General features: G+C 39.9%; 2 protein-coding genes across 2 annotated transcripts in view; one reads left to right on the forward strand and one right to left on the reverse strand.

Moving 5' to 3' along the window:
• The window catches only part of LOC129377515 (uncharacterized), a 288482-nt gene that overhangs the window by 86386 nt on the left and 189577 nt on the right, over positions 1–12519 (reverse strand). The window lies entirely within an intron of this gene.
• The window catches only part of LOC129377514 (ras-related protein Rab-26), a 65644-nt gene that overhangs the window by 35778 nt on the left and 17347 nt on the right, over positions 1–12519 (forward strand). Inside the window, exon 6 of the mRNA XM_055057513.1 lies at positions 3831–3883. Within this exon, the coding sequence (XP_054913488.1) occupies positions 3831–3883 (53 nt within the window). The remainder of the gene's footprint in view (positions 1–3830; positions 3884–12519) is intronic.

A 12519-nucleotide genomic window follows, 5' to 3' on the forward strand; every position in this document is an offset into this window, starting at 1 on the left:
AAAAGTTCTTTGACACTATTTGCCACTCGGCCGATGAAGCTGCCACCAGTTCTGTAAATGTTAAGGCATGAAGTACAGACCAAATCAAACATTCATCCCATGCTGGCATTTCCACAGCAGCAGTGTCAAATGTCAGGTTCCCTTTGGTGCAGTCACTAATGTAATTACTTTTTAATTTATGTGACAATAAATGGACAGAAAATTGTGACTTGTAATCCCACCGAGGCCCCAATAAAACGCTCCCAACCTTCAAACGGGTGAACTGGTGTCAAACGTCTATTTTTCATTTTTTACGAGCTGCACGATGGTAACGATTCCATAAAAACGCTGTGAAAAGCTGATACTTTCATCCATGTTGATTCGTATTACATTCGTCTGTGTTCTGCCGACCAGCCGGAAGAGAGGAGAGCATCCGCATACAGAGAAGCGTCAAAGATGTTGATGCTCTTGAAGGACTCGGTTGTAAGACCCAGTCAGTACCTCAGTTTATGCAATTTCCCTTTTATTGATCCCAAAGGGAAATGAAATGAAGCTCATCAAGTTAAAGTCATCAAACATTTATTGTTGATGGTGATGTTAACCGATTGAGTTGATTAACTCTGAATGAGCTGGTAGTTTATTTTTGGACAGTAGTTTCTGTCTCCTACATCTCTGTTGTCTTGTTTTCCTGATTGTCTCAATATCACAAAAGGTCAAATGTCAAACCACTCCACTTTTCAGGAAGAAGATGATCATATTTTCACATTGGACCAAAGTAAAGCACATCAAGGCATGTAAACTTTCCAAATAAAAAAAAGTGATACGTCATTACTGCTATTACTACATTTAGCAAACTGAGTCACTTTTGTATTCCTAGCTTATCAACCTCACTAAATGTTTAGTGCGATTTAATGACAATCTCATTGAATATTATATATCTGCTTCAACGCCCCTGAAATAATTGGGTCATTAGGAAGAATGTGTGGAGCGTAGCTTTACTCTCGAGTTTGTTGATGGGAGGAATTAAGAAAGCGTGAATCATTTAGAAACAAGGTGAAGAGTGATGGAGGGAAAGCAAAACATTAGAGATAAATGGAAAAGAGTAGGATATAAATAGGACAAGGCAAAGCTTCATCTTCATCTCACGTCATCAAAAAGACACCTGAATGCAGAGACAAGAAAAAAAAAACATCCAACTTCGACTTTATTAAAGGAAAATGGAAAGTTAAGAGTTTAGCACAATGTCTTAACACTCGTCATGGTACCAAGTTTCATAGTGTAACGTTTTGAACCTCGCTAATGCATTGAGCTGCAGCTGTGAGGGGAGTTTTAACTCTATTATGATTGAGTTAAAACTCAAAAACTGACACGGCAGGATGAAGACTCGCCGCCCACTGTTAGACAGGAGACGACAGCAGCCGGAACGATGAGGGGGCAAAGCGCGCTGGTCACCAGTCAACAATAAGCCTGTGGATTTATTAAGGGAGTGGTCATCCTTTCTTCTCGTGTTTACCTCCACAGGTTCACGCCCAGATCAGACACACAGGTCACTGCCCTGAGCGCAACATGTAAACACTCTGCTTGAACGTCTGCACAACGTCCCATTTTTGATCTTTCTTATTGGCTCAGAGTTCAGAGTCATAGTAGCTATGAAACAGAGTCACTGGATTTTATACATTTGATCTAATGGTACCTGTACAAGGATGTCCTTCATAGAAAAGACTTCAGCCTAAACAGAATGTTTTGAAGTCTTTATATGTCTGAGTGTCTTTTAGAAACAAGTCATGAGTATTTTAGAAATGATACCTATTTAGGGTTTCTGTGGTTTGTCCTGAAGCAGAATCTCAGGGAAGTTTTTACCTTTGGATAAAAATCTATACTCACTAGCTTTATACGCTGATCAACGTCCTAAACCAGAAAGGTAAAAGTACTCGTACATCAGCTGTGATTTTATTCAGTTTTAATTTCAGGGTGTGTAAAGTTCAACTCAAAACCGGCTGCAGCCAAACTGATTGGCTGAGACCAAAATGGGTAGAAATGATTGTATTTTCTTTCTTTTGGGTGATAAATGTAAAAACTTAAACAACAAGGCTTTGTTTTTGTTTCATTTCTCCTTACATGCCTTCGTCTCCAAATACGCTCCAGTCAACTGGTTTAGTGGACCTCGGTTGTAAAGCTGAATTGGACTCTCTGGTCCGGACCAGTTTGGTTCTTAGACAGCTTTCTCACTAGGAGAAAGCTGAACTTCCCAGGGTCTCGATTAAATCCCACGTGCTGCATTTAGCTGACGCATTTAGGGCGGGCGTTCTTTTGTTAAACACCGCTACTTGCACAGCTTCTTTTTTTTTTTTTTGGTGTGTTTTCAGCACCGAGTTTGCAGACTCACTAATTGGCAGATGGAGAGTTCACAAGAGACACTCGGCCATTATGTAGGAATAATTATCCAGGCTCCGACCTTGTACGGTTTACAGATAAAACATCGCGACATCTTCTGAAACGAAGAAATGTGCTTGATTAAAAACAGAGTCCCACATTATGAAATGGTGACTCATTCCCACAGGAGAAAACTGTTGACCGGTTTAAGTAAAGCCTTCAACTTGGAGGTGTCGGGGCTTTATTTTTGACAATGTTTTCTCCTTCCTTTTGTCTCCCTAATTGGATTTTGTGTGTGTGCATGTGTGTGTATGGACTCTTTGTGGTTTCCTGTGATCGCCTTACAGTGGCAGGCCACCACAGGAGCAATGAGAGGGGAAATTAACTCGTCAGTCACATCGTCCCGCTCCTTCTGGATACTTTCCACTGTCCTCCTCATCCTCCGTTTCTCGGGTTGACACGCTCAGACAGCACTCAGTGATTACAGCTCATTAAACGCCCTTCACAGACATGCCTGGCTGGAATACGCAAGCGAAACTTTTAATTCAGTTTGGACTACGGCTGAGACGTAAGAAGGGTCGAGGACGGAGGGGGAAAGTGAAAAAACAGCACAGGACAGTGACATATATGGAAGTGAGACAAGGTCTGTGGGCATTGCATGTGGCAGGAAGTGATGAAGTGTTGTGGAGGTAATAGCCTAAAGGCACATTTTCCAGTCGAAGGTTAAGCCATCTGTGAAAATGAGGTAAAATGGGCCTTGTAGGTGTAATGATTTTCTCCTGTCCTGCAGAGCCTCATAATGCCCACATCTCTCCACTAAAAACACGCCTGAGGTGATATTATTCTCTGTGGCGGCGCGATGCTGCTGGAGCTCATTAGGATTCACACGTGCAGTTATGTTGTCAGCGAGCAGACTAATGCTACGCTAAAGAGCAGAGTTCAGCACTTTTCTGAGCCAACACTGTAATCCATTTACATTTTTTTTTTCTTTTCATCCCTGCGTTTTACCCGTGCAAATTTCTGCAAATTGTTACTCAGAAGGCGGGTTCTAGACTTTCTTTTTTTCTTATGGGTTACCTCACCGCATGAGGTTAGGCTCTGAAACGGCAGAGTGGTGCGATGCTACGTCGTTGTAGCAGATGGCCACTTTAAAATATAAATGACAAAAAATCACGAGCTGTAAACATGTTAAGATGCCAACGTTTAACGAGTAGCAGATCCGATAAAATAAACTGAAGGTAAACAGTTCCAGATTCACTCATTATGTCTTGTTTTATCATTGTTCTCTCGTTTAATAAATCCTCTCCCAGTGGTGCTATGTCCCTGCATCAGTCAGTGGCCATCTGCAAGAAACTAAAGCTGAATTGAAACTTGACAGGACTTTCTCTGCAGAGTTTGTTGGATTTTTAAAGATGAAATAAAGCTAAATATAAAACATTTTTTCTTTGTTTTTTTTTTTCTTATCTCTTTCCTCCCAGCTCTGCTGCTTCTGTATGATGTCACCAACAGAGCGTCCTTTGACAACATCAGGGTAAGATCAATCACTTTGAAAGATGCTCGTCTTTGTAATTCTCTCTCTCTCTCTCTCTCTCTCTCTCTCTCTCTCTCTCTCTCTCTCTCTCTCCCTTTGATACAGTGTTGGTAGCGTTCTATTTTGAAATGGTTTTAAATCCACAAGCATGAACGTCACATCGTGTTATTTGGGCAAAGATCGTTATTTACCAGCAGACTGTTTTCTTTCTCTTTGGCGAAGAGTTCATGAGGTTAATAGCATATTAGCTTCACAGTAGGTAAGCTGTATGCCTGATCAAAAACAGCTGCGAGATCTGCTGTGTGAAATTCCACATCTCTGTAAAAATGGACACGTTACTTATTGCAGCATCTCTGTTTCCTTGACGCCTCCAAACTCGAAGTATAATTTACATCCAACATATTTCAAGGTGTGCAGCAGCCTCCTCCCATCCGAGCCGTTTGCAAGCGCACTGAAACTCCCCCGCCATCATCAGATAATGAACAACAAGGCCACCGAGCGAGGATCACAACAACGGCGGCAAATGAGGGAGGTGACGAAGGCGAGCAGCATGGGCCGCGCAGATAAGAGCGCGCGCTGTCGCTAATAGACAGATCTCTTTGTAGTCCCTATCTCTGGCGTGTGAAGTCTTCTCCTCCGTTATTCTGGAGCCATTTCCTGTCCCATTTGGTGCTGCTCTCCTCTCTGCGCGGCGCGTTTCTCTCCTTTGATGAACACGGAGCAGAGATGAGAGCAGGACATGGTCATTGTTGGTGAGTCTCACATGTAAATAAGTGTGTGTGTGTGTGACTGCAGTGTCCATGGATGCTCGTCACACGGCTGAATTTTTCTACATTCACACCTGTCACCATAGCAAATTTTTCTGTGAGATAAATTGTCCCAGAATTAATCGTGATAAACAATAATATTGTTTCAAGCCCATTTTCAAGTAATATCCTCTCAAAGATCAATAAACTTTTAATTTTGTTAAGAACACCTGCCACTGGAACTTTAAGATATATTTCAAAATGTTTAAAGAAAAAATACCAAAAACGATAAATAAAACCACTTACAACTGAACCCATCAATGGTTCAGATTATGAAGTCTGTAAACAAAACTGACCTTCAAAAACTATTCATCATCACAATGGAAATAATCGAACATTTCAGTTTATCGTGTGATTGATTTATTGCAAAAGCTTCAGTCGGACTTTGTCGCATCATAACTCCAAACCTCAGAGTATCTTATTGGGATTTTATTTGAGAGGACAAAGTTATTTATTTATTTATTTTTTTTTTTTTTACAAAATTCCTCCCTCTCAGTCAGATTGGAAGGGGATCATCAGTTATTTCCAACTTTTGCCTCAGATTATGAAGTCTGTAAACAAAACAGAACAGACCTAAACAGAACTGGACAGCAGTCCAGTTCTTTTTAGATCTGGACTTTGACTGGGACATTCCAACGGTTGGCTTTAGTTTGGTTTCAACTATTTAGTAAAGGATTGCTATTTATTTAGTTAACTCCATTGTTAACTAGCCAGCTTTCCTCTTCCTGATAAAACAAAAAACCAACAGCATGATGCCACCACCACATTTACCCAACCAGATGATGATGGTGCTTGATAATTTTCTATTCCATTTCGAATTTAGCATTAATCTGTGTTTAATATTGGAGTAGAGTGCCATCTTCCACATGTTTGCTTTTTTCCACGTAAGGTTTCCGACAAACTCATGGCTTTCTGTCCATAATGCTGTTCCTCCTGCCACCCTTAGATGGAGCCAGATCTGTTGAGTGCATGATTCCTGCAACAACCAGAGAACACATAAGCGGAAAAACTTTCCTTTGAGCCTTGGATTAAATTCTGGGGCGAAAAACAAGCATGTGAAGTAAATTTAATCCATCTTAATTCAAATTCAGGAAGCAGCGTCGCTTCAGTTTTCATTTACTTCCCTTCAGCGGACTAATCCGTTTTTTCCTCCCTCATGTCAGGGAACAGCTCTGATACGACTTCAGTGAGATGCGTCGACTCTGCTCCACATTCAGGTTTCCACTGTTAGACAGTGAGGGAGTTTAGTTTCCATCATCAAGACAAAACAGCCCCAATGGCCAGAGCAGATGCAAACACAGTAGGAGGCTGATGAACAGTGGATGTGCGTGCGTGCGCGCGCATGCGAGTGTGTGTGTGTGTGTGTGTGTGTGTGAGTGACCAGGCTGTTTTTGTTTCAGAGATAATGCCTGTTCAACACAGAGCTTGGAAACAGATTCAGAGCACCATTGTACAAAATGTCTGACTGGTGTCACGTATATTTTATGGAGAAGAAGAACAGTAGAGTGATGGTGAAGTTTGGCTCCTGTTGTCAACACATCACTGTACATAGTGTCTTCTGTTGATTATCCATCACCCAACCAGTGTTTGCAGTATGATACTTTGACCTTTATGAAATCTGTGCCCAAAAAAATTAACCAAAGTATGGAAAAAGTGAAACTACTAATATGAACTAATTAAAACTACCGAACACATTCTAAAAACAAATTGAAAGACCAAAAGTCACAGAAAAATATAACTAAACTACAATGAAAAACCCAAAACTATTATAATCTGGAGTCAGACTCATCAACCAGCCAATACCAGTGTCACTTTACGGAAGCTGTGCTGCACAATAGACATGTTTACTGAGCAACAACTAAACTCCATCACTGACTCTTCTATATTTTGATAAAGTCCTTAAGCTAATGGTTCCTCTAAACGCTGACCAACCAACTTCCTCAGCCTTTTATTTTGAAATATCTCTGGCTAAAGTAAACTGAGTGAATCATTGATGAGAGCTCATGGAAAAACCCGACCGGCGCTAAAGACTCACTCATATTCTCTCACTTTCCGATAGTCGTGTCCATGTATTAAAATGAAAATGTTAAAAATAACACAATTATAATTATTAACGCTTTTAAGTGGACATTATTCAACCACCTTTTACTTCTGCATACATTACTACGTCATGGTTTAAACATGTTGCGTATGAATGCCATTAAACCGTGCGTCTTTTGCTCTCGTATGCTAAAGCTAATGCAAAATTCATGCTAATTCTTGCTTGTTAGAGAGAAATATTCCAGTGTGCCTCAGAAGGGAGAGAACTTTGCACCGAGTGGATTAACAGAGGAGTTTATTTTAAACTCGTGTTGACTACACAGCTTTCCAAGGCTGCTGCACAAGGCCGTCTCCTATAGTATGAATCCATTAGCGGCTGAGGCTGGAGGTGAAGGCTGAAGGGCGGCGAAATGATGGCGAGATAAAGAAGCGGGGCGCGCTGCTGTCCATCTCCCGCTGTCTCACTCTGGCACCCAGGCTGTCCTTTTCTCTCTCGCTCTTCTTTTCACTGCTGCCAACGAGCTTACCCAAGGCCCTCTCCTATTCCGCATTTCTTTGCTGCTTTTATCACGTCTGCTGGGTCTCAAACCAGTCAGGTCGGACAATTGAACTGCCAACTTTTTACATTCGCTCAAATGTGTCTTATTTTCCTCTTTTTAACATTTGAGAAGGTTTTATGCAGAACGCAAAATGTTTTGGGTTCTTTGCATTTGTCTGAGGCCCTTTTTACGTACATTTTCTTTGACGTTGAGGATTATTCCACGGATAAATATGAAGGATAAACATTTACAATCACCGACTGCAGATGTTAACCTTGCATATTATCATTTAAAATGTTGTGGAATTGCACTTTTTTGTTCTCCAGAAATCCAAACTAGGAGACTCTCACAAGCACAGACCTGGTGGCTAGATTTATCACCCCATATCAAAAATGTAATGGCAAAGATGATGTAATATTCATATTGCTCTGCTTAGTAAGCCGAAGGATTATAATTGGTTTTGGCATAGATTTGCCAGAATGTTTATACAGCAACTGAAAAACAGGTATCCTACAAAAAAAATAGGATATGTTCAAAACACTTCCAGTTTTATTGAAGTTTGCAATATTTTTTGCAAACATTTCATTGTATAATTACTATTTAGACAAGTTCGGGTTCATTTTATAATGGGATTTAATCTATTCCCATACTAAATGTTTCATTTTGTGGATAATAAGTTTAGTTTCATTAAAGTGGAAAAATCAAGTTTTTGAGGTATTGCTACAAGAAGTTTTCAGTCACAAAAAATAGCATCTGTAGAAATATAGATTCTATCCCAACACTTCAATGACTTTTAGACTTAAACTAAAAAGTTGGTGTCCCAACACTGAACCTTGAGGGATTCCCCTTTTTTTTTGCTATTCACGATGTGATACTTTGGTCCCTGTTTCTGTTTGTTCAATAAACGCTCATGCTGAAGTAAGGTAAAAACAACTCTTCTACATTTCAAACATCTAGTCTATTGGCACATGCGGCTTTTGCTTTCTGCCCAGTGTTCTCTGCTCCTTAGAGAACAGGTGGTATCACAGTCACACTGAAACCTCCCTCGTGTTCTGCAACAGGCTAAAGTCAAATGGGATAAACCAGAGCTGTAATATCTTTAGCTTTGTTTGATTCTGGAGATCTCCACAAATTGATGACATCACACTTGAACGGCAGGCGTCTAAATGTAAATATGATTAAAGGGTCATTGTCGCTTGATTTTACCGTTGTCACTCGATGCTTTTCAGCACATGCTTTTACAGATACATAAGACAGTTTTTTAAACGGGCACAATTTGGTTTAATTAAGAGTGAAAGCATTATTATCATCACACAGACATGTAGCAGGTCTTATTTGTCTCCACAGCTGAAACCTCTAAACATGCCAAGACTAATGTGCTTTCAACTAGTTTAATGAAACACAGGCAAAAAAAAAGATGCTTGTTTTTCTGAATATAAAAGCTATAATTACATCCATCCACATTAGAGACTTAATTGATAACTTACTGTCGTCCTGTGATGGTTGTCATGCCAACTACTTCTCGAGCAATACCTTCTTTTTTTTTTCTGCCATCCCTGCTGACATTTAATTGGAGCGTTATTGTCTCCCACAATGGTGGGTGTGTCCAGCTTTCAAAGCTAATTGTGCTAAAATGTTCCGAGCTCGTTTGGACTTTCGGTGTAATTATGGCCGTCAACAGCTTAATTGGAATAATCAGAAGCAATAAAACAAAATCACTGAGGAGAAAGTGCCAGAAGCAGCCAAATAACATCACCTCAGGCCGCTGCCTGATCTCTGGAAGACACATCGTCGGCCGTGAGGAGCGGCAACATTTCAGCGAGCTGAAGGAGGAGCTGCCATTGCGCAGGACACCCTGTTGGGTAAGGATTTCTGCTTAAATGCCAAAAAAAAAACTAAACAAAAACCTCAAGACGTGCGGCAGGAAGCACAAACATACAGCTGGGATTCTACTGACCAACATGCGCCTGCTCAAAGGCCACGAGGGGAGGGAGATCACTAAATCTATAAAGCAATGAAAACCTTCCTGCAGCTGGAAAGATTTGTTTTCTGAGATATTCCCTTATCAACACAGTAGAAATCAACGTGATGTCCACCTGGTGCCCGCCGCCATCAATGTTCATGCAGAATGGCAGGGCAGGGGAGAGAAGGAAAAATGGCGGACCAAGTTGCAGGATAAAAAATAAACAACATTCTGGTTTATTTAGAGAGAGAAAAATGTGTTTATGTGCCTCCAGCAAAGTTCATATGGAAGTCTGCAAAGTGCAGCTTTTATTTCAATACTCCACTTTTGCTTAACAACTCGCTAATTAGCACATTAGCTAAATATTTAGCATGCACCCAAGCAAATTAGTTAGTTAGCAACCAAGATAATTTGTTAACCAGCCGTGTGTTTAGCATGCTAGCTAAATATTTTCTTTGGAGAGAAATATTTAGTTAAAATAAATATTTATTTTAGATCTAAATATTTAGTTTGTAAACTAAATATTCACAACTATATGAAATATTTAGTTCACAAACTAAGTAAATATTTAGTTCACAAACTAAGTACACATGTGTTATTTTGCACTACACATTCAATATAACTTTGAAAATGAACACCCACATTTTTTTCAGCCTTAAAACCCCGCAAAAGTTGAAATCTCAATTTCTACAAACCTAACCCTGAACCTTGATAAAATATAATTTCTGAAATGGAGATAATTGAATAAATTGAACAAAGTTGACATAAATAACTAATGGCTACTAAAACATTCATCTTAAATGAAGCATACTGGAATCTGAAATAAGGCTATTATTACATATTAATGTGCTGGTACTTGATGGAACGAATATCAAAACTTACTTCATTGTCACTGTGTGGAGTATTAATATTCACCCTCTGTATGAAATGGTCCTAAATACACTTAGTTATTAAAATGTATGATTGAATGTCAGATTACTCTAAGACTACACTGCCACACTATGATGAACAAACATGTGACAAATGTTTCAGAAGAACCTGTTGGAACATTTCTACAACATTTTGACACATGTCACCTATAGAGGAACGTATATGACTGTCTAAAATCAAAATCCTGCAGCTGGAAATGTTCAGCATCTCTCAGATGCCTCTCAGTGAGCTGAAACAGGGATAATGAGATGGGATCAGGTTCAGAGTGTCTCGCCTTGATGCTAACTTTTTGGGGGGATGCGGGGAGGGTTGCCTTTTCTTGACTGTACTGCCCAACCAAGCAGAGAAGTTTGAACGCCCACATATGCAAACTCGTGCACATATTGGGTAAACAAATCCTGACACAATGTTCACATGATGTGCCGCCCCGTGCTCATGCAGACTAATAAGTGTCAGCGTGTTCAGCCTGCGCCGTGCTGGGTGGAAGAAGATTTCCTCCTCTCCCGCCTTACGTCTCGTCTCATTGTCTCTTCTCGGACTCCATCTGTCCGGCTCACTCACGCTTTTTCCGAAGCTTCGGTTATTTACTTGAACTCAATTCGCAGCAAAATTTCTAGAATAGATTCACTTCAGCTTCATGGTTGATCTTGCTTATGAAAATAGACAGTTATGTCCCTTATGTAGAAATATTCACTAAAACTATCTCTACGTTGTGATAGTGTAACATGAGAGGGATAATTTGTGAAAATACCAGGCTCCTCTGCCTCCTGCCGAGTATTGTTCCCATCCTCCTCCTGGCTCTCCGCTACGCTACAGCTAGCTCCACACAGCCGAGCCTGCCGTGAATGCTAAGGCTAGTTAGCATGACGGCAGATAAAAAGTTTTCCTTAAACAGAAAGTTGTTTTCCCTCCATGAGCACGTTGAATTATTTGCTAACTAGCCTCAGCAACTGACCATTTTACACTACAGCTAGTTCCAAAAAACAGTGCTTGCCATGAATGCTAAGGCTAGTTAGCATTGAAACCAACACTGCTGATGGAACGTTTTCCAGGAGTGGTAAGTTGTTCCTCTGCTATTAACACATTGAGCAGTACATTAACAAAGGCAATGCTTCGTGGGAAGTTTTCCGTTTTTTGATGTTGCTACTTTTGCACTTTATGCTCAATTTACTTCCTTTATTCCTGTGTGTAAAGAAAGCCACTTTATGTTGGTTATGTTTTAAGTTTGCATTTTTTTATTCAATTGAAGCTCCCATCATGCTTCACTGTTCAACATAAAACCTTCTGTCTATTGCTTTGTAAGCAGATTCAGTCAAATCAAAATGTATTCGCTAATCACAAACCTTAGATCTTATCTAGAAATAAGGTTAGAAGTTTGAACATTAAGTATGAGAACCCCTGATGCAGAGGAAGCCAGGTGTCTGGAGTTAGAAAACTGGAATAAATGAGAAATGAGAAAATAGAGGCGAGACATCGGAGGTGGAAGCTTGTCCTGTTTTGCCCACATATGGATGCTGGTGACCCAAAATGTGGCTTCACAGTACATGTCATGCAGTCCTTCTTTTCCAGGCGTCGTGGCATAAAAAAGTAGCAATTTTTGCTGTCAGTGCCTGCCACTGCAGCCTGCTTCTAAAAAAAAAAAATACAAATAAAAAAGCAGGAATAAAACAGCAAGACAGTGGCTCCGTCACTGTCAGCATGATTCTAACTGTACAAATAAATGTAATAACAGGTGAAATGCATTTTACAGTGGGTTTTCTGTGAATTTATGTGGTATTTTTGCTTCTTGTTTCATATTAAACCTCCTGAAAAAAAATGCAACTTAACACTTTAACTCATTATGATGTTCAGCTTGCAGAATTAATGCTTACTGGGGAAAAGATGTAGCAGACATTTGTATTCTGCTCCTCTTACCTTGATAACCTTGATAAACAAATGCTGTTCAATCCAGTTGCCTTCAGAAGTGACAGAGAGAATATTCTCATTATAAATACTGCTGTTCTATTAAGATATTAAATGTTTGCATTAGTGAGCAAACATGAGAAACACAGCAGACGGGTCAGGGAGAAGTCTGCAGTGTTAATTACATACTCCATTACAGTTACAGTATGTAACTTTTTATGAAATGTTTTATTTTTTTTTACATATGTTACACTGAGGATGATTGATAGCGCTACGTCCCGCCCCCTGGCTCGGATTGGTTATTTCTAATTAGCACTGGGAGAAGGCAGAAGAGCAAGTTTTAAACATTTTTTATTCATTTTTTTCACAGATTGTCTGTCATCACGCAGTGTCGACAGTTTCAACAAATAAATTTTTTATTTTTTTTTTTAATGAAAGTTGCATACTGCAACTTCA

This window comes from Poeciliopsis prolifica, unplaced genomic scaffold, assembly GCF_027474105.1.
Source record: "Poeciliopsis prolifica strain line A6 unplaced genomic scaffold, Auburn_PproV2 SCAFFOLD048, whole genome shotgun sequence".
Lineage (NCBI taxonomy): Eukaryota > Metazoa > Chordata > Actinopteri > Cyprinodontiformes > Poeciliidae > Poeciliopsis > Poeciliopsis prolifica.